Source organism: Thamnophis elegans, chromosome 3 (genome assembly GCF_009769535.1).
Source record: "Thamnophis elegans isolate rThaEle1 chromosome 3, rThaEle1.pri, whole genome shotgun sequence".
In the NCBI taxonomy this organism is placed as follows: Eukaryota; Metazoa; Chordata; class Lepidosauria; order Squamata; family Colubridae; genus Thamnophis; species Thamnophis elegans.
In genome coordinates this window covers 31,142,024-31,165,027 of record NC_045543.1, presented here as the reverse complement: position 1 = coordinate 31,165,027, position 23,004 = coordinate 31,142,024, and the positions used below count along the sequence as shown (strand labels likewise).

At 38.0% G+C, this 23,004-nt stretch overlaps 1 protein-coding gene across 1 annotated transcript in view; it reads right to left on the bottom strand.

Annotated features, from left to right (window-relative positions):
• RUNX2 (RUNX family transcription factor 2) overlaps positions 1-21,378 on the bottom strand; it is a 105,844-nt gene extending 84,466 nt beyond the window's left edge. The window contains exons 1-3 of the mRNA XM_032213306.1: positions 20,613-21,378; positions 11,637-11,793; positions 1,674-1,778 (exon numbers count right to left, since the gene is read on the bottom strand). Coding sequence (XP_032069197.1) covers positions 1,674-1,778; positions 11,637-11,793; positions 20,613-20,945 — 595 coding nt within the window. The 5' untranslated portion in view covers positions 20,946-21,378. The remainder of the gene's footprint in view (positions 1-1,673; positions 1,779-11,636; positions 11,794-20,612) is intronic.
• Positions 21,379-23,004: the final 1,626 nt, after the last annotated feature.

The following is a 23,004-nucleotide window of genomic DNA, read 5'->3' as shown; positions in this document are numbered from 1 at the left end:
TACTGTAGCCTGCTCATAATCTGACAGGATTGGGGTGAGATATGTACACTGGAAATAAGTAACAATTACCTTACCCCAGAGGGCACACTGGCTTTCTAGAAATGACCATAGAAAGTTCAAGAGTTAGAGCAAGAATGTGTTTTGATTGATCATGGCACTATAAGGAAATCATATCATTTTTTACTTCGACACTACACAGAAATGAGGTTTCATTGTGGGAATATTTTATAGCTTGCTTTTGGGGGTGGCTGTAGCTCTAAATTTGATAGAAAGAGTCAAAATTGATGAGTTTGTAAAGTCTCCAGTTCAGAAATTAAATCTCTGGATTAGGACAAATAGGAAAGAAGTACCAAACCTGGCACATAATGAGCGAAAGGATGGGACAAGGAAGAGATATTGAGCCTAATATTTTGTATAAAGTATAAATCAAACCTAAACCCAAATAGCCAATATATGGACAAAATATAAATTATATTTTAAGTTCTTGGGATTTTTGTAATACATTGGGTACTATCTACTACAGGTGCTTTGTAAGTATTTTGGTGGGAAACACAAATTCTGTGCTGAGAAAAATCTCATTTTTCATGGTGGTAAGATTAGGGTGAAAATATGCTTTAAAAAGAAGGCAAAAATTCATAGGTCCAGACCTTCCGCACAGCCCTCAAGTCCTGGCTATCCCGTCAGGCCTGGGGATAAAGATTGTAATCTGTCCCCACCCGAATGATGAATGAATGTTGTGTACTATTTTTACTCATGTATTGTTTCATGTTTACTGTTTTGTACCCCCTTCCCTATATTTTGTAAGCCGCCCTGAGTCCCCTCAGGGAAAAGGGCGGCCTATAAATAATAATAAAACTAAAACTAAACTAAATAGGTAACAAACTAGGATGTTATTTTTTTCCTGGTGCAATTGAATACTACTTCCTTACAAAAACTTGAGCATGCTCAATCAGATCTTGAAAATTGGCATTTTCAACTATAGAGGTAATCAAAGACATATTGACACATGGATCTTATACGGAAACAAACGCCCACATAGCAGTTTGAGACAATGTGAATACAATATTATGAACATTTAACCTGAACTTTCAGATATGAGGTACAAAATGCAATTTCTATATCTTATTGAATTCAATAGAAAACTGGAGATCAGGTTTCCACTTCTAGATTGTTTAGGATGACTTACAAAAATTGCCAAGAAAAAAAATTACTTGTAATAATTTGTGTTATTAACTATATTGTGATGAAAGGCCCAGATGATTTTGACAAATTATATTCACAGTGGAGAAATCTCCTAGAAAGGTAATCTAATAGAGAAAAAGTAGTCTGAACTCCACAAGTACCACTTCATTTAAGTATCAAACTGTGAGGAAAGGAATCCATGTAATTTTGATTTCAGAAGACTAAAAGGCAAAATAACCCACAACTTCAATCTAAAATTCATGAGACACCAAAGAAATACAGTAATTAAAAATGAAAAATGGAAAATTTCATTTCTGGATTGCTTACTTACACTCACTCACAGATTGCATACTACAGCAATCTCAAGGCTCAAGAAACAAGGCTGGATTTGTGAGGTGAAGAAACTAAATACTGAAAACAAACTATAACTATTTATTTCACAGGTTATCTATACTGTATCCTAGATCACAAATAGAGAACATAGTACTTACTCCGTGGTTCCCTTGGTCCATCTACTGTCACTTTTATAGCTCTGTGATATGTAGCAACTTGAGGAGGATTTGTAAGGACAGTTATTGTTAGAGTAAAACTTTTCCCTGTTAAAAAAAAAGGAAGAAAAAATAGAAATTAGTATTGAAAAGTTTGCATTAAATCTAAAAACTATAAAATATAAATTTTATATTTGGAATGGAGCAAAGAAATATGTATCTCCCTTCCTCATTAATTGTGAAATTCAGCAGAGCATCACAAATTTTAAAAAATGATTTTTTATATCAGATCATGAGGTAGTGGCAATAATTAGAACCAATATCTTCCTCAAGAAAAAGGACATTTTTGCTTGAAGAGCAAACTGCTTGTAAGTAATACTTTCAGAACATGTTCAGATCACCATTTTTAATGCTGCAATGTATAGCTACCATCTAGATGAATCAGTCATAGAAACTAAATTGAAGATATCATCTAAGGTGTGAACAGAACTTAATCTTTTCAGAGGCCCTGTCCACTGTGGCAGGTAGGATGGAACATGATTCAACCTGTAGAACTAGGAATGCTAAAAAAGTCACCTTAGAGTAGAATTCTTTCTATAGGTTGAGTGCATGTATTTGTAGAGCATTGTGACTCACATCACAGGGCCTCAAAGAAAGATAAGCAAGGAACACAGAAGGAAATACATTAGATATCTAGATTGATTTTCTTGTAGAAGAACACAATATGTATCTTTCCTTGACCTTTTAGAAAAAAGCTGGGATAGTATTGCCATGTAAAAATCATAAGAGCCATGGTGGCACAGTGGTTAGAACACAGTACTGCAGGCTACTTCTACTGACTGCCAGCTGTGAACAGTTTGGCAATTCAGATCTCACCAGGCTCAAGGTTGACTCAGCCTTCCATCCTTCCGAGGTGGGTAAAATGAAGACCCAGATTGTTGAGGGCAATATGTTGACTCTGTAAATTGCTTAGAGAGGGCTGTAAAGCACTGTGAAGCGGTATATAAGTCTAATTACTATTGCTATAAATAAAAACATAAATATGATACAAACTAACTATAACACCTAAGGGCCCTGTCCTTATAGCTAAATCTATGGAAGAGCAAAATCCACAGCAGATCAGTACCTTCCTAAGGCCACTAAAATAATGAATAACTGCTCAGTTCTCCAGAGCTCTGCAACAAGAAAAAAAGAAAGCTTCCTTGATGTTAAAAGATTCATATCAATTAGAGTCTTAACTTTAAAAAGTAACTATAGACTTAACTGAATTCAGTTCCATTTTGTTTCAATCAGAAAAAAAGAGAGAATATTAGTATCTTTAAAAAATATAAAATAATTAAAAAGGCCAGATTCTAAAGAGAAATATCCAGCAGTAAATTATACCTAATTAGTATTCATCATTTTCAGTTCCAAAATTCAGGCCCAAATAATACCTACTTGGATATGTTGCATACAAAAAAAAAAATCTAACAGGCCAGTTTCATTGAGGAAACATTAGGGAAGATTACAAGTAAAATGTACAGAACTATATATTGTATATTAGGAACACATATCACATGCAAGTAATCTGTTATTTTAACTATAGAACTCAATAAACTAAGTAAATACATGATGTCAATTACATTCACACTTATCTGCACACACTTACAGGAACAAAGTAATAAAGTGGATACTCAAAGTGAAAAAGAGTGATAAAGACTTCCCCTAGCAAAGTAAGACCCAGGGTTGCTGTTAGCTGAAAAAAACTGGCTTGCAAAGCCACAAGATGAAATGTTTCCTGAAGAGAAGGTTGGATTCAAACACCAAACACATTCTTACATCTTTGGGATTCAAAGCAAATGTGGAGATGTGTGGGTACACAGGATGCTACACTACAGCACAGTAGCTTTCCGTTGCATCAGGGGCTCAGCTTTGAGAAGAGCAAGAAATGCCTCATGAACATATCTAAATAGATCTCTTCCTACAGACAGTGTGTGAATTGCAGTGGCCATGAACATCTGCAACATGTCTGTGGCAATATGGAACAAACCATATTATTATGACTTAGGACGTGACATGTGGACTGGACTGATATAATTTGTCCTCCACAGAAAGCAAAATTCTACTCCAGCACTTTCTGCGAGGGAGATTTGCTCAATTGAGGAGAATTTCTCTTTCTTCTGCTGTTTAACTGAATGGAATGTGCTGTTTTTACATTTGACTCCACATGGTTTTATCATTTAAGCTGACTTTATCATATACAAAGAACTTATATATATATAACTTCTTGGGAACCCTAACAGAGTCTCCTATGTTCAATATGCCTGGGGTAACAGGAGGCTAATGATATAATTCACAAAGAAAATGAGAGATGGTCCCCCTTTTCCTGGACCATGTTCCAGCTATTCAATCTTAAAGAAACTATCTGCCAAGGGTGAGGATTGTGCTTTAAATGCATAAAATGTATGTTCCTCTGAAAATCCCAATTACTATAATAGAAATTCTGCAGTTAAGATGGATGTGGTGTCCTCCAACTCTGCAAGTGTTAGGAAACGGAAAACAGCCTACAGAGAACATACAGAATCTTCACCCAGGGAAGTCTGTGGCCTTTGTTCTGCGAGTCACTGACAGTTCTAATCAGTGAGATATGCAACCGTTAATCATTTCAGATAGTCAAAACTGCAAACTGTTTCAAGGCAGGAAGAGGTGGGCGTGCAACAGTGACTCAATGCAACAGTCAGCTATCTCATGGCTTATGGCTCACTTTGCCTGCTGCTTTACCAAAATCTTTAAAAGATCTTTTAAAAATACCCGAGCCATCTAGGGACTTTGGATTTCTACCTATTCTATCCTACTTTATGAAACTCAAAGAGTATTAATGAAAACACAAGAGGTTAAGAAAATGTAGCAGCACTAAATGTAATACATTATTTCAAAGTCTAATACAAAACAGGAAGTGTGACTGAGTGGGGTATGTGTGGGTGTGCAAAGGCACACGCATGTGTAATACAGAACAGGTCTGTTGCTGTCTCATTCAGCTTTCAAAGCTTCCTGTCACATCATTTATTATCACCCATGTGGTTTCAGAACATTTGCAGAAACGTTACTCCAAAAAGAGAGAAGGTAATAGTAAACTTCCAATGTAACAGTCACACAAAAAGAGAAGGCCTGCTTATTCTCAGTGCAAGCTGACTTGCTCAACCATCTGACTACCCCAACACAGTTTATGCCGTAAAATCGACTCAGAGGGCAGGGAGGGTTGTTGAGATCTTAAAAAAATACATAATATGACAGCAGACAGAAATAAATGCTGTTTGAAAGAAGTCAGCTGTCACTATCTTTGTTTGAAAAAGGCAGAAAACTGTTATTATATATTATATAACATTATATATCTGATTTGCCTTTCTATTCCTAATCACAGACTTTAATTTGAATTTTTTCCTTTTTTTAGACTGTATTAATTTTAGCGTACCTTATTCTTTATAACAGTACCTTTGGGCATCGCTTCAAATATTTTCAGAGTACAGAATGTAACTAATCAATTCTAGAAATGAATAACCCCATAGCATAAGGCACTAAAATAATGCCGATGCTTCTTGAGAATATATCTGAACAGGTCAAAGAAGCCTGTGTTCAGATTTCTGGATCTGTGGGGAACTACAAGAATATCTGTTTAATTAAGCTACAAGAGGAAGATACTTGCTGTGCTTTTATTATATTCTACCACATCAAAATACTTAAAAAAAAACAATTCTACATCCCTTGGGATAATGTCAAGCATAGATTTCTAACAAGTGGGTAATCTGATTATAGAGGCTCTTTTCATACCAGCTACCAGGAGTGGTACTTCCCAAAGCTGGAAAATAGTCCCTCCACCAATCATTCCCCAGGGATTTTAGACCAATAATCTAACTAGCCTTTCCTGTTTTCCTTCCCATTCCTGTTACATGGGAAGAAAAATTAAAAACCAAAATGGAAGCAAAAAGAGGGGACAACCTTTCTCCAGCTTCGCAGAATGAATTTCTCATAATTTAAGATTCTTAGGATATATAAAACAACTACAAAATCAAAAGCATGAACTAGACAGAAGCATGGCACCATTTTGAGAGCATTAATGCTTAAATCACTGGGATTTTAAAAATTGTGGCTCATGACAATATTCTTTTACCACCAGACTTTTCTGCTTTCCTCCGAGTCATTAAACTATTCCTGAAAGCAAATGATTCTTTTAGGGATTTAATATGAACCTCAGTGCCAAGGCTATAATACTGCTTTATTCACTCTATGTCATTGACATATTTAACTGACATTTGATAAGATAGAAAGTTTCTTAGCACATATATAACTTTCCATACAGAGCAATGATTAAGGTGTAAGTACTCTAGTCTTAAAGTTTTGCATGCATGTATCCCACAACTTCAAAATAACAAAGTTGGAACAATGTCTCCTTTGTTGCAGTAATATATATTCAAATTTTACTTAACCTATGGATGTCTTTCTTGGTGCCTGTCAATTATTAATTGGAAAGGTCACCTACTGCAAAGCAAAATACCAGCCTTGAGTGCCATCTTTATTTTCATTCTTTGGCAGGGACTTAATGGAAAATAAATATGGAGAATGGCTGTAATGTTTAAGAATCAAAATATTGTTACTCAGAACATTTTGAATAATGCTCCATGTCACAACAAACAAACTAAACCATGTAGAAATATGTAGAGAACATTCTGCTCAGGGTCAGTTAGAAGGGATGTTGAAAACTTTAGTATTTTTGAATGCATGTGTGTACAGAGCAATATTTTATTCTAATTTTTTGAATAGTTTTATCTATGTTGTGTTTTAAAACATCTAACCAAATTCTGTTTCTACGTCATTCTTGAGTAAATAACCTTTCTCTTGGCCACAACAGTTTACTTCTTTGGAAATGGATGTTTTGTGGTTGGCCATGCCATAGCTCCTGGGCTGGGGGAGCTTTCCATTGCAGCTATTGAGCTAGGACAGTCATGCATGTTCTTAGAATTCATGTTGTGCCCACTGGCCAAAACATTAGCCTAGTGTGCTAAAAACACAGTTTGGTCTCTTAGGCAGTTAAGTAATTATAGCCAGCTACCCAAGCCAAAAGTGTAACCAGGCTAATTTAACTCTTATAATTTGCTTCAAGGAATACTTGGAAATTACCCAATGAATTTCTGTTAATGGGGCTGGAGCCTCTGTTTAAAAGTATATAATTATCTAGAGAAATTAACTGATAATAGTGAAGTACAGGTAGTCCTTGACATATGACCACAATTGAGCCCAACATTTGTGTTGCTAAGCAAGACAGTTGTTAAGTAAGATTTGCCCCATTGTACAACCTTTCTTGCCACAGTTGTTAAGTTAATTACTTCAGTTGTTAAATTGGTAACATGGTTTATAAATGAATCTGGCTTCCCTATTGACTTTGCTCGTCATAAGTTTGCGAAAGGTGATCATATGACCCTGGGGCACTGCAACTGTAAATACATGTCATTAGCCAAGCATCCAACTTTTGATCATATGACCATGGGGATTCTGCAATAGTCATGTGAAAAACAGCCACAAGTCACTTTTTTCAGTGCTGCTGTAACTTCAGTCCCTAAATGAATGGTCGTACATCGAAGATTCCCTGTAGATATGTTCCCTGAATTGAAGTATGAATAGTAAATAATATCAGATTACAGCATAATTAAAACTAATATGAAGAGCCAATGTAAGAAGTAGATAACTGGAATAAAGGGAGGGGTGCATATCTGTGTATTGATAAATAACTATGGGGGAAATGTATTCCTTTGAGGACAGGAAATAACACATGACTAGAAATGTCTTATGGAATTTGCCAACTCCTTTGGCTGCCTTCCTATTTCCTCTCTCCTTCTGCAACTATTAATATGCTTTAAAAGACCAGATCAGGCAACTGAAAGTGGATAAAGTGATTAGAGAAGTTAGTGATGGCACGGGGTAGTAGGTAAACAGCTGAGCAGGCCATTCTAAGTATTTGCACAGCTAGATTAGATAAAAATGCAGAAGAGGATTTCGTGTGAGGTTAGAGAAATGATGAAGTCATGATAAACAAGGAACATATGGGAGACTAGAGACAGCCCAGACTGGAGAAGCCGACTGGTAATTTAGACTGTGACTTCAATGAAAAAGAAAGAAGTAAAATTAGAAACACATAAAATAAGTGCGGACATTCTATTCCTACCAAATAGGAAAACAAAAAAACTAACTGAAAAAAATTGTTTCTATTTTCAAAGTTTGTATGACCTGCAGTGGTTCTTTCCTAGAAGTTGATTCTTCTTAAAGCCCTCTTGCCTTTCTCTTTGAGTCAAGTGAGAGCAGCAAAGCCCCTTGGAATCTTGCCAATGGGCCTGGTCCTTAAAACAGGAGATGGTTTTTCAAAGCAATCAGATCTGTGATTGCCAGAACAAAGTTCTTCACTCAGTGTAAATTCTCATGTTTGACCTTGTCTGATTTTTATCTGAATGTATGTTTCAGTAGTGCTACCTGGACCTTGGCTTCAAGGCTACCACAGACCAGATACGGTTAGCCAAGAACATTCTTGCTGTGTGTAGATCATATGAGCTCCTGTTTGCTACTACTGTTTCCTTTCCTGCTATTTTAAGCAGTATCATAAAAATCATTCATGATAACTCTTTTCTTTCATTTTCTCTGCTCTGTGTCTTAGAGACAAGTCTGGACCAATTTCTCCATCCTGCCTCTGGCAGCAAATAGAGCTAGCATTTCGGATCCTCTACCAAATCCCAGCTGCTTCAAAGGAAATACCCTACTTTCTTCTGTTAAGATCATAAGAAATAGAGGAGGAGGGGGTCAGCTCTGTTTGGACATAATTACACTTCATCAAAAGAAGCTTTCTTCATCTTCCATGCGTGAAAAGTCTGCAAGCAGTTAAGACTGTCTTCCTCCCCCTTTTTCTTTCTTTCTCTCTCTCTCTCTCTCTCTCTCTCTCTTTTTCAGTCATTTTTCTTTCCTTTTTTAAATATAAAAATTGCTATTTGGGAAAGTAGCCAAAATATGGAAAGCTAATGTAGGAAAATTGTGCATACACCCCTTTGTTTTCCTTTGAAGTTCTTTGAATAAATATGTTGAACAGTTTCTAAAATGCATCATCAATTTTTCTAGATTTTACTCAGTAAACGTCTCACTGATGGGATGTAAATGTGGGGAATAATCATGATGATTCTCTAATTACTCATTTCATTTCCTTTGTGACAGTTAAAGAAGATAAGGAGGGAGGGGGAGGGAGGGAGGGAAAGAGAGAGAGAAGAGGGGAGGGATAACCCTTTTCCTCCACTGAATTTTGAAACACACATGTTCCATCATATTTATGTTTGTTTTCAGCAATAATTATATGATGAAACCACTATACTTCTTTTGCAAACCATGTTTTACCATCCAGAGATCTTTCAAGTATAATCAATCAATATAAAGACAAATCAAAATGTAATATCAAAAGGTTATTAAAGGAGAACAAAATTTTACAAAAAGTATAAGGCCTTTCCTTCTTATCCAGAAAGTGAACTTTTTTTATTAAGTTGTATTATCTTTGAAGTTGTATTTTATCATTCAGAATTGAAATCAGCCTGGATGCATAAAGTATTGACCACATTCTTAAAAGTAAAATGATTGTGGACAGTCATGCCTTTGTTCCCAGATTTGCATTTGTGTTAATTACATATCCAGAAAGTTCTGAGTAACTGTTTTTGTTTTGTTTTGCTTTTATTCAATTGAGGAAGTTTGGAGTCTATGGCTATGACTTTTAATGTAGGCCAGAACACAGGATTAGACCCAGAGTTACCTGTGCTCTGAGTTCAAGTGCAAATACTATGCTGAAGAGCCTTCCTCACAAGCACAAGGTTACCAGGCCATGTTATCATTTTGGATAGTGCCCTCAACCCAGCCTATGAGAAACCATAGCCGGTCACAAGCCCGGATAAATGGGGAGTGTTGGTTCCCGTGGTGACGGAACCGTGAAACAAGCTGAGAATCCAATGGCAGGACAACACACGGATAAACAACTCTGTAATCCGTGACGTTCTGCCTTTGGCCTTCACAATGCAATGGTCACTGCCTTGTGGACGTTGACGTTTACGAAGATTAAGTCCAAGTCCAAGATAGTGCCCTCAAACTTGTCTATTGTACTTAAATTTGTAACTAGCCCTCACCTCCTATTTCAGAGCAATAAGTCAGATGCCAAATCTAGCAAGGTTTTCCTTACCTTGAGTTCTGCACTGCTATCCTTGCTTCAGGAAGTGTTGTGGAATAAATTTTAACTTGAGCCAAAATTTTATTTACAACTAATGCAATGTGGTGAGCAAGTATTGCTGCCTTTAGGGATTTTGTTTGCTTATTTTGAGTTATCCATTTAGCTATTACCTTCATTTTTCATGCAACTAGCAGAATTCCAAATAGTGTCTTATTGGTATAAAAGCAGTATTGGGGTTAATGGTAGTCTTCTGTAAGAGCAATGACTAACTCATTAAATCATTTGTGAAGTCACTGAGATGGACAGCTATATAAATTTGTTTTGTATATTCAGTACAAAAATAAGACAGGTACTCAACATTTTCACTTATTCTCACTTATGTGATAGCTGCAAACTTATTTTTTTCTCTGGCTATCCACCAGAATCCTCAATCTTGTTTCTGCCTCCTTCTATGCTTCCTTCTGGATTTCCAGCAACAGTAACTGAGAACATGACATGGAGAAGAATTTTGTGTATTTATTTAACCCATTTATATAGCTGCTGAAGTCTAGGAATAAAACCTTTACAAATGGATCTAATTAACATCCCCTTAGTGGTTTTCAAAGACAACCTTTTCTGAGAAAGACCCATAGAAGGTTTGTGATATCTTGTAGAGTATTCCCTTAGAATTTAATTGAAGACTGGAAAACCATGAAGGTGCAAACTGCTTTGGAAGAAGAGTATATTCGCAAAATCACAGATATACATCACTTGGCCTCTTCATAATTAAATAAATGCAAAAGCATCATACCACCTCCATGAGAACATTCAACTTCCTAACCTCCCTTGAAAGAATGTCTGAATTAAATTCTGTTTCATTAAATTGAAATAAAAGTTGATAGAGAAAAGCAGGATAACTTTTTTGCTCAAAACCTATTTAGAAAGTACTTTGGATTCACAAAAAGTCAATTACATCAAAACCAGAGGAGACTGTTTATAAATACACCAGCACCCAATACTAAAATTAAAAAAGTAAAATAATTCCTCTACTACAGTGTTTCTCAACCTTGGCCCACCTGAAGATGCGTGGACTTCAACTCCCAGAATTCCCCAGCCAGCTCTGGCTGGGGATTCTGGGAGTTGAAGTCCACGCATCTTCAGGTGACCAAAGTTGAGAAGCACTGCTCTACTAGAACCAGGAAATGATTTTATTATTAAGACTGTAATGCTATGCATGTTTATTTGAAAATAATAACCTGAATCCACTAAGACAATCCAACTGTTCTTTGGATCTGGCAGTATATTTGACAGATGTTTTTTTTCTCCTCAACATTTCCATAAGTGAAAAATTGCAAAGTGAACTGTGTACCAAAAGAGAAACACCATCATGCTTCCTTTCAACCCATTTGCTGTTATCAGAAAGCAATACCTCCTCAAAATCCAGATTCCTTCCTTTCTCCCTCCCTCCTTCCATTTCCTCCTTTCCTTCCATCCATCCTTCCTTTCATTCATCTCTCTCTCTCACACACACACACACACACACACAAACACACATACACACACATATCCATCCTTCAATCCATCCATCCGTCCATAGGGAAAAAAATCCTGTAGTAGATGACCAAACCTAGTTAAAGAATGTTGCAGCCTACATTTAATCTATAAATCAAAGTTTAATAGTAGTAGATTAATAGTTAATGGATTCCATTTTAGGTTTTGACTGTGCTTTCAGTTGTTGGTTTAAAAAAAACTATAATGAAATTATTTACCTCTTCCACTTCTGCCAACGAATCTCAGGTCATTAAACCGCGCCACTTGATTCTTCATTACAGCTGAGGCATTCCTCAGCTCTGCAGAATAATTTTCATCATTTCCAGCCATGACTGTGACCACTGTCCCATCAGGGACTTCTCCTAAAGCCACCACCTATGACAATAAAGACATAACAATAATTTCTTAATCTCTCTGAGTCGCAAACCAACCACTAAATACTTGGTAGTTAGTGTTACTTGCACCCTTTAATTGTATCAGCAGAAGAGGGGAAGTTTCAGGCTGATCATGGCCATTATTTTCCAAATGATTATGATTCCACTCCTTGAGGTATGAGCACATTTGTACCAGGAAGCAGCCATTCAGCGGCCTCCTGGATATGGGGTTCTGGTTTCTACTTCACAGCATAAATTATTTTCACAAGTTTGTTTCTCATGAAACTTCAAATAGGGCTGTCACAATGGTTAGAATGCAGTATTGCAGGCTAACTCTGCCGTCTCACCAACTCAAGGTTGACTTATCCTTCCATCCTTCCAAGATCGGTAAAATGAGGCCCAGATTGTTGATGGCAATATGCTGACTCTGTAAACGGTTTAGAGAGGGCTGTAAAGCACTGTGAAGCAGTATTTAAGTCTAAGTGCTATTGCTATAAACATCACGTCTTTAATTACTATATTACAGCAATAGGCCACAGCATTGGCAATCATGACACTGGAGGTGATGTCATATTGATACAAATTTGCCATATCCCAGTTTTGCAGTCCTCAGAACTCACCGTGATCATGCTTTAAAAAAAAAACAAGCAGTGCAAATGTCTGCCTTTTCAGTGTAAAACTTATTAAAACAGTAGTGTAAACTCTGAAATAAATATATCAAACAACCAATGAAAAACTGCTTAACTTCCCCAATACCCCTCCTCCCAAATGTATTATATCATTACACCATCCCCACAAAATGGTTAAGAGCGGATCTTAGCTTTCAAAGACTGCTAAGTCAGCACACCTCCAGAAACCACATGGGATAGATAGATAGATAAAATGGTGACCTCCCATGCTTTAATTCTAAAGAAAAGAAGATGTTTACATGACAATATGCTGATTCTTAGGATCCCTACATCTGTGTATTCCACTATAGTCTTCACATCCAAGTTTCACTCAGGGAATAAGTCTCTGTTTAATTTTGTTTTAAATAACACAAAGCAAAGTAAGATTAAAAGGTTCTAGTTTTCATTATTATTGGGGGGGGATTGAAAAATATGAGAACTGTATTAAATGTTTAAGAAACTCAGTTTAAACTGTCAATTTTGTTTCTGCAACATAATTTCTTCTTAGGCTTTTTATTATTATAAGGCTATATTATATTATACAGAACCAAACAGAACAGTACCAAATTATTCTAAATGTAAAAAAATAATGCTCAATTATATTTAAAATTAAGTATCTTCAACTATAGAAATACACTTTATGGATTCTGGAATCTGCATTTATCACAATATGTTAAATTTCCTATTCCTATGATTTCACACAGTGATAAGGAAACACTTTCAATTCTATAGTAAATAAAGTACACAATTACAGTGAAAATACTTGTCAAGTATATTTTGGATTTCGTTTCAATATTGCAAATAGCTTTGTGAACCAAGAAACCAATATAACCATAGAAATTACAATAAACTAAGTATATCTTGGACAGATTTTATTTTCACTTCTGCTTTCTAACTGTACTTTTCATCATTATATGTATTTCAACCATATCATGAACAACTTAGAATTCATGATTTTAGCGTAAAGCTCCAATGGTTGTAGATAGATTGAAGGTTAAGCATCTAGGAATCAATTCAATTGATGATAATAGATACATAAATAACTTCCTGCTGAAATCAGAGGGACTTTGAGGTGTTCCACATTATTAGACTTCTATCTTTTTCATCATTTGCCACAAAGAGTTTCCGACCAATGGGAGCAAGGAACCTAAATAACTATAACTTCTGTAAAGGAGGAGTTAAATCACCCCTATATGATACCAAATTGTGTGTCTAGGCACACATTAATCCAGGGAGAACACACAAGGTGAGTTTCTATTTTATTAGAAGAAATTGTGCAGTAAAAAAAGATTTGATTTTGTGAAGAAGAATGAGAAGGGGACTACATTCTCATATGAAAGAAAGACAATTTTGTTGTTATCTTGCCATGTGAAAGACAAGTACTACATGTGCTACAATTTAAATTTTAAAATTAACCCCTTGTATGCTCTGTTATTTCAATTATTTCAAAAAAGGAAATTTAGTTGCAGAGTAATGAGAAACAATAATGATATACATATTTAGTAACACTACTATTTTTGTACATTCTATCTGATTCCACTTTATCATTGAATGTCAATATTCCTCAGCTGCAAAATGGGACCAGTATGTTATAATGTAAAGTACATATAGGTTACAGATTTGTATCTTTGGTATCTGCTTTCGTCAGTCAAATGTGGGAAAGCCCAGAGTTGAGCCCAGAGATACGTTTTTTGCACTAGTTATTATAATGGAAAGCCAGCCAGTTGAACTTCTAATTGCTCAAACTATCCCCAGAGCTATTTTGTAATTCTGGACAATAACAATACAAATATTATTATGATATATATACAACTGAAAAGAATGAACTGTTAATAGCATTCTACATTTAGATCCAGAGAGCCAGTATGGTGTAGTGGTGAAGACATCAGAGTAGAGACCATCATGAGACCATGAGTCTTGCCTTAGGCACAAAGCTATCTTGGTGACCTTAGGCCAGTCAGTCTCTCTCAAGCCTAGGCAGAAGGCAAGGGCTAATCATTTCCAAAATCTTGCCAAGAAAATTTCAGGAATTTTTCCAGGAAGGAAGGAAGTGAAATGAAATGAAGTGAAGTCAATAGCCAACATGCAAACTGGGCACCCAACCTAGATTTAATGTTAAAAGTGAATCAAGCTATAAAATATAGCCTACTTGAAAGTGAATCATAGGCTTCCACAACTAGCCCCGATGATGGTATACCATTTTGAAAAAATGTATTACTTTATTCTATCTAGAAACCCAAAATGATTTACTGTATGTATTTTGGAAAGATCTGCCTCAGCTTATTATATGGAATATGTCTGCACCAGAGGTGGTATTCAGTTGGTTCTCTCCGGTGTGGGCAAACTAGTAGCGGCGGCTGCAGGAGGCTCCACCCACCTGCCCCAACATATTGTGTGAGCACTGCACACACTCACATTTGCGAACCGGTAGGGAAGGTAAGTGAATCCCACCACTGGTTTTCACATACCCCAATCATCATTAATTCCTGTTGTAGGCAGATATGAAAAGGAGGAGCTGACCAGCAATATGGAAACAGAATAGCAGTCACAGAAAATGTGGCAAACATAGAAGATGCAATCCTGTTATATGTATACACAGTGATGGCAGTTCATCTCTCCAACCCTGGATTTGGGGAGGAAAGACTTTGGGAAGAAAAACTTTTTCTGTGAGGCATTTTAAAAACATAAGTAGAAGACCAGGATCCTTCCTTGACAGAAGCAATAATGTCCAGCAAGAAGAAGTGAGGTAAACCTTTCATGGAAAAAACTTCCACAAGGTGATAACTATGCACAAATCTCAAGATGTTCTGACCGTCACAAATCCCACACTTTATACCCCCCCCCCCGACCCAGTCTTTACAGAAGAAATGAACTTCTTGAAAATAAAGCAACTTAAGCTGATATGTGTTCTCTGTTCTAGAACACAGAACAACTTAACTAACACCACAAAATGACTGAAGAACATCTCAACAAGATACAAAATTTGGTTCTGTTCCATATACCTGAGATCTGATAATTTAAACAGAGGTACTTTGTAAGAGTATTTTATTTAAATAAAAATGGAAATCAGATTTTTAGGGTACACATAATGAGTGCTTCTAAAGCTATCTAGAATTTACATGACATATAATCTCCTTCATGTTGCAAAATGTACTATGATGTAAATTAATCCATTTAGTGATCCAATCTGTGCAGCTGTTTTTAAAAAATACAGCATGACTATAATATCCTATGAGCACACTTCCAATTGAGCCACAAGAATTGTTGTTAGCCTCTTGCATATATTTTTCTATATAGGTACATAATTTCCAATGTTTTGAGAACTTGCATTTTCCACACTAGAAATTAAAGGAATTTTGTATTACAGTTTAAAACAGTGATAAGAGTAACAATCTGCTAAAAGTCTGCAGAATTGTATTTTTATCAGCTATTTTAACTTTTGCCATTTTCAGTCCAATGAGCATGGTTAAAACTAAAAACTGAAAAACTGAACTGTTGCAATTTTTGTCTTCAATAGTCTATATATCATGTAAAAATCTTATCTGAGCGAGTATCCTGAACAAATGTTTTAAATGTATTCTAAGGGATGTAACATTGTATACTGTGGTATCTTTTATAAAATGCAACATATATTTTGAATTTAAATAATATAAAATATCCATTACTACAATAATTTTATGTAGCTAAACAGTAAAAGTACAGCTAAGTTTTTAAAAAAACTTGAAGTCTTTGCTGTAACTTATTTGAATTACAGTATTTTTAATTACAAATATAGCACTCTGCTAGCCATTCATGTTCTGGACTTTAACTTGAGGCTGTTGAAATCAACTGAAAAACTCAGGGTCTGATGGAAATAGAAACATCCCAGATAGCTGCAATGCTACAACAGCATTATTACTTCACACCAAATGTAATTATTTTCCTGTTATTTTTAACTTACAAGCTTTTTATTACTACTGACATCATCTAGGTCAGCAAACATGTAGAGAGCTGAATAACTAATAATTCTGACTACATTCCTTCAGCCACTTACTTTGGTAAAGTCCCACTGACTCCCAATAAGGCTTCTCTGGAGCAAGGAATATGATGAATGGACGCAGTGTCTTTGTGAAAACATAATTAGTGTCCCTAAAAGAAACATTAAAATATTACCAGTGGGTCAAATGCTGGATTCCTAGTCCAGCCCCACTATACAGAATGATTCATGGGAAAGTGGATGGATGGAGATGATCACATTGTTTCCACTGTGAATATTATGGAACAGTTACAATTTTCACTTAATACCTGTTTTTTTTTTCCAGCAGCTCCTAATTTACTACATAAAGCTTTGATATTAAAATTTTCACATTTTCCTGGGATACAGTTTTTTTAAAAAAAAAAATCAAATATAGATGAAGTTTCTAAAAGAAATGTTTAGCCAATCTTATTTCTCAATAAATCAGGACTTTTCTTCAACCAGCCCCTAAATATAAAGATGACCTTCAGTAACGCTTGACCAATGCAATTTCAACAAAATATAGCTTAAAAGAGCCCCCACCTCTTTCTCTCCCTCCCCTTCTCTCTGCCATAAGTGAGAGAGCATTTGGAAATCTTATAAACATATTTGCCTCCAGTCAAACCACTTCAGATAAATTTACCCATGGTGGATGATGTCTTTGACCATCATGTCAACATAAATTTCCAACTGACATTTCATTTCATTATTACTATGTGGGATTACTTTCCAATTAAAGACTTTTTATAAGTAAATCCATTTCTCTCAACTGATACTTGACTCATGCTTCAGCAAAGTTGTATGCAGCTGAATGCAGTTCAGTAACTACTATTAAAACCAATATAGCTTACAAGGCTGCTTTTTCCAAGAAGCTTCTATATATTATGTGCCTTTGAAGTGGATTCATCACATGATAGCTAATACAAGCAACCACTTTAAACCCTGTAATTAATACATGTATTTGCAATCATGCCTTGTTTTTTTTCAGAATAATCTACCTCCCAAATAACTTCAAATCCTTTTGTGAAAATTATTTAGTGGAAACTTTTACCAGTATTTTATTTTACAAATATTCTTTCCAGTAGGGTCTTTATCTCCAGCGATATGTTATAAACAAATTGTACTGCTTTATTTTCTATTTGCATGTCATAGTTAACCAGTAAAAGATTAAGAATGCAGACCTTTACATTTTGTATCACAACTTTTTACTGTTCAAACTAAATAATTAACTTGTATGGTGTCTTTGTAATCACCATAAATCTATACTGGTGTATAGTATAGACATATCGGGTCTGCTTCTTAATTAAATGTCACTGATACTATTACTTCTATATTAGCATTTTAAGATTGGACTCTCACATCACATCCCTAATGTTTAAAACTCAGCAGGTGGCAGTAATAATTTAAAAAGAGCATATTTATTTTTCATGGTTTGAAATTCTGATACCAGTATGCTTTATCACATATTGACATTATTACAGAAAAGAAGCTTTCCCTGTATCTGCCATAGCCTTTTCATTTGAGATAAGAAATCTCAAACATATTTGACAAATATGCAAGCAGGAATCAAGTTTGTATGCATGAACACACATAAACACACAAGCAAGAGCTCTGAATGTCTTTTTAAACTTGCCAGCTGCAGCTTCTGCCATGCCAAGCTACGATGCAGAATAATGACGGTAATCAGATTTAAATAAGATCTCTCTCTTTTTCAGTGATTCTAGGTATTGCATTCAAGCTGTTGATAAACCCAGTTAAAGAAAGATTTACCACCCTTTCAACACACTATTAAAAAAACTCAGTTTACGAACACTTTCATCCTTTAATGGATGGCCACTGAACTAAGCTGAAAGTACCTAAAACTTTGTCCAGTTTTAAACTACAGAATTTCATTTTACTGAAGCTGTGGCAAGACCACATGGCATATTAGATTATTCCATGATTTAGCTACTGTTCCCAGGAATCTCTAACTGAAGAGGTCATTGCATGTTTGGAATAAATACAAGCCTTAGCTAAATTCTCAAACCAAACTCACTGTTTCCCTAATAGCTCCACAATGTCTTGTTTATCATTTATGCACAGAATATCTCTTTCAGTACTAATATTCAACTCTCTGGGGAATCCTGACCCCTTATTCATTTAATCATATGTTATTTTAAACTCAGAATTCAGTGTAACTTTGGCTGTTATATTGGGGGACAGGGAAAAGCGTCTTCTTATGAGTTAGATATGATGGACTCGATTAATATACTATGTATTTTTCTGTTATACATACATACATACATACATACATACATACATACATACATATATATGAAATAATTTAATAGGGCTACATATATAAACATTTTGTTTCTATCTACATAAACTTAATAAAGGATAGATGTACTATAGTAATGTCCATGTGACATGTTTAGCTCTCTTATGTATTAGCTATTATTCCTTTTCTACTGAACAAGAGTCATCCTATTAAAAAGGAAAAGTAGAGGCATAAATCTGTAGTACAGATTAAGGAGATTCACTTGAGGATTATGAAAATGGATACAAGAGAAAGGAAAGTGGAGAAAACATTCTGTTTTCTAAAATTTGAGTGTGAATATACTGTAAAATATTAATAAAGCCATTCTTGATTCAGTTCTGAATAGCATTTCACTGATCTGTGATCATGTTAAAAATATTGACTTTCTTTGCCTTGGCCAAAAAAACCCCCCACCAATCCCAAACCCATCCTTCTGTGCAAATGCTTCCTAATTTGCCCTGCAGGAGTCCAACACAATCTCCCCCTCCCCAACAGAAATCTTCCCACCCAGTCCCAATCAACAGCTTTTCCTTTCTGTCACTAGTTTTAAAGACTCTTTCATCCTCATTACTCCACAAATCAACAAAACACCTTCTATTAAAGATGTCTAAACAGCTTCCAGCAGAACTTTTTATTTAAGGCCCTGGAGAGATACAACAAACACGACCAGATGCAAAAGAGGCACCTCCCACAATGAAACTTCTGCTCAATTCCATTTTTAGATCAACATCAATGAATTCAAAGTTCTTCTAGAACAGACACTCATTTTATGGTTGAGAAAATTAAACATAAAAAACAACAACACAGGAAACTTAAAATGACATTGGAAGGATGGGTCAGGAAGGTGCCTAGGACCAAAAGATGGAAGCACTGCAGAGATCTAACCCCCAAAAGTCTTTGATTCTGGAAAGAACAGTTCCAGTATCCCCCAGAGATTTTGCCTGATGTCTTTGAGCGTCTGACCCTGATGGTCAATTAGATGACTCCTATCTTTATGATTATTTATGGAAAACATTTTGTAACAGCTGGGGTCATTTTATTTAAAATGCCTTCTGTATATATACTAATACTTCACTCTAATTTGTGTTAGTCTTACTGGGCAGTTGCTAATAATAAGCCAATGAACTTCAGTCTAGAGCTAATATGAGGGAGGTAAATGTTAATCAAAAACTATAAACAAGCATCCTAGACAGTAAAGAAACTAACAGTCAACAGAGGACTGGGGAGCTGCCTAAGGACTGAGGCTAAGGATTACCATCACAAATATGTAGTGCCTTCTTTTCTGATGTGGCAAAAGATACACATCTCCTATTTTAAAGGGGACCACAAGTCCTCTCCTAAAGGCATGAGATGAATGCTTGTTCAAACTTTTCTGAACCTTTCTTTAAGAAGGAAAGATCCTTTGGCCACTGCAATAACTCCTATCTTTATGATTATTTATGGAAAGGGAAGGGGAGGAAGAGGAGAGGACTCCTTCTAAGGATTTAAGGAAAAGCGAGAAGCCAACTTGTGCCAGTAACATGAAGGCTTTAAAAACAGGCAGCAAGGAGGAGGCCATATAGTGAAGGCTATTCCCCCACTCCAAGAAGACAAGGCCAGGTACCTATAAGATGGACAATTCTCAGCTGATGGAAAGCACTATCTCAATGGCACTTAGGTGCTCCTTGAGAATAGTAGCCAACACTTACAAATCCCCCTAATCTGCATGCAGTGGATGCCAAGGCCCTAACTTATCACACCACACCGCCCCCTGACACCTTGCCCCTTACCCTGGCCAGGAGGAAAGGAGGAAATTGCCTTGGGCCACCGTGAAGGGCGGGAGGGGGGGGACTGATGAAGGTTTACCCAGTTCTCCTTACCTTGAATGCCACCGGGAGAGTTTTGTTGCAGCGCCAGTGTGAAGGCAGCACGGAGCACAAGAAGTTCGGGCTGTCAGTGCGGACCAGCTCGGCCGGGTGGTCGGCGATGATCTCCACCATGGTGCGGTTATCGTGCGGGCGAAGCCTGGGCACCGCCGCCACTGCCGCCGCCTCCTGGTGCTGCTGTTGCTGCTGCTGCTGCTGCTGTTGTTGCTGCTGCTGCTGCTGGGCTGCCGCCACCACCGGGCTGACTTCGCTCATCTTTCCGGGCTGCAGGCTGCTGGAAGGGGGGCTGAACCTCCTGCTGGTGCTGGGATCTACGGGAATACGCATCACAACAGCCACAAGTTAGCGAGGTCTGCAGGGGACTCGGAAGGGCCGCTGGAAGAGGCGTTGGAGGAGGACCGGGGAGTCGAAAAAGAGACGGGGGAGAGAGAGAGAGAGAGAGAGAGAGAGAAAGGGCGGGAGGGGACGGAGAGGGATGCGGGGAGGACCGGCGGAACCGGCTCCAATTAAGGGGAGAGCAAGAGGGGTTGCAGGGGAAATCGCGGTAGGGAAAAGTGTGGCTGAATGCGGGAGGCGCTTGGGCGGCCGCGCGGCTTGTTGGCCAAGCGCCGCGGCGAAGTCCCGGCTGCGGCAGAGCTGCGAAGCGCGTCTCTTCCTCTCTTTTCGCTCCGTTCCGCCTCGCTCACTCGCGCGCTCCGTCTCTCTCTCTCTCTCTCTCTGCGTGTGTATCTGTCTCTCTCTCTCTCTCTCCCTCGCACCAGCGCGTCTTCCTTCCACTGCTACGTGTTTGGGCTGCTTTGTGCCCCCTCCCTCCCCGCGTCTTTATTTTCTTCTTTCCTTTAGGAGGTGTCCTAAAGGGCTGGCAGGGCGAGGAGGTAAACTAGCTTCCTTGAGCGTTTCTGTCGCTCCTCCGCGCAAGATTTATTGGCTGGAAGTGGAGTTGCTCGCTTTCCTACGGGGGTCTTTGAGCAACACCCCCCCCCCACACACACACACTTCCACCCAAGTCGAATAAGACGAAGGTGCGAGTGAACTTGGTGGGCTCTCCGCTCGCGAGTTTCGTCGCTTTGGGTAGTGCAAGATAAGCTAATTGGGAGGAGAGCTTTTTAGCAAAAGTCTGCCCTTTGCTCAGAAACGAGCGTGAGTTCTTCTTCCGCAAAAGCGGCAAGGTCTCTGGGGAGGGGTTTAGGAAAGGAAAAGTAGTGAAAATAATAATGAGAGGACAGGAACTTTAGGCGGCTCCTGGGCTCAAGAATCTGTCAGAGGGGGCGAACTTCCGACTGGAGGAACAAACTGCGTGGGACGAAAGCGTGTCTGTCTTTCTGTCTGTCTCTGAGCGTGGAGGAGGCGGATTGTCGGGGCGAGTTTCCAAAGTTTGCTGCTAGGGGTGGCTTATATGAGGAAGGCGAACAACTCTTGACTTCGGCCAGCGCTTCGAAAAGCCGCGGGGCTGATCTAGCCAAAGAGCCACCGATTGAAAGGGATCGATTTGGGGAGTCCAGGCGGGTCCAGAATGGGAGCGCTTAGGGCGGAGGCTGGGATTTCTAACGATTAGCTGTTTGTGGTTTACATATACAGAACTCTGCCTGCTATGCTAACGCGACCATTAGGCTGATGAGAGGCTGTAGCACCGGAGGCTTCGCTCTATCCTCCGGTTCCGGAGCTTTCCGAAGCAACTCAGATCTTGCGCGTCCTCGCTTTCCCTCTGCCCCTTCGAAAAAGTCCCACTCCGGGAGCAGCGAGAATCCGAGACGCCGCTCTCTGTTTTGGAGCAGGGGAGGGCTGGAGGGGGGGGGGAGTTTTCCTATTCACCCTTCCATTATAAACTTACTTTCCAAACAATCCCCACTCCCCGACGACCCATTGTCAACATAGTCCCCATTCCAACCCCACATCTGGTAGTCGAAAACCTTTTCGAATCAATTACAGTATTCGGAGAGAATACTAAAAAGTAGAAGAGCGCTCGGTTCTCTCTCGGCAAGCGCACAACAAAAGGCAGAGTTTATGAAAGCCTTCACATACCCAATAGTGTAATAGGGTAAACGCCGCCCAGTGTAGATAGCAACCTATCAAATCGACCCTAATTTCTAAGGTCTGAGTTCGGCTTGATCTTTCAGCCTGCCCGCCAAGCAATCCGTGCGCTCAAGGCAAAGGGATCTGGCGCGAGAAAAAGTTGGGAAGCCGGTGGGGTAGCCCCCCGTGACCACCAATTAGTCTTCCTAATACAGTTTCACGAGAGCTGCTGGGGTGTATTTAAGATCGACAACTTCCTTCCTTCCTTCCTTCCTGAGTTTTGACCCAAGAAAGAGGAGGATGCCTAAAAACAACAGGCAAGAACAGCGATGTCCAACCCCCCCCCCCCAAACCCTTCTCTCTTTCATCCCAT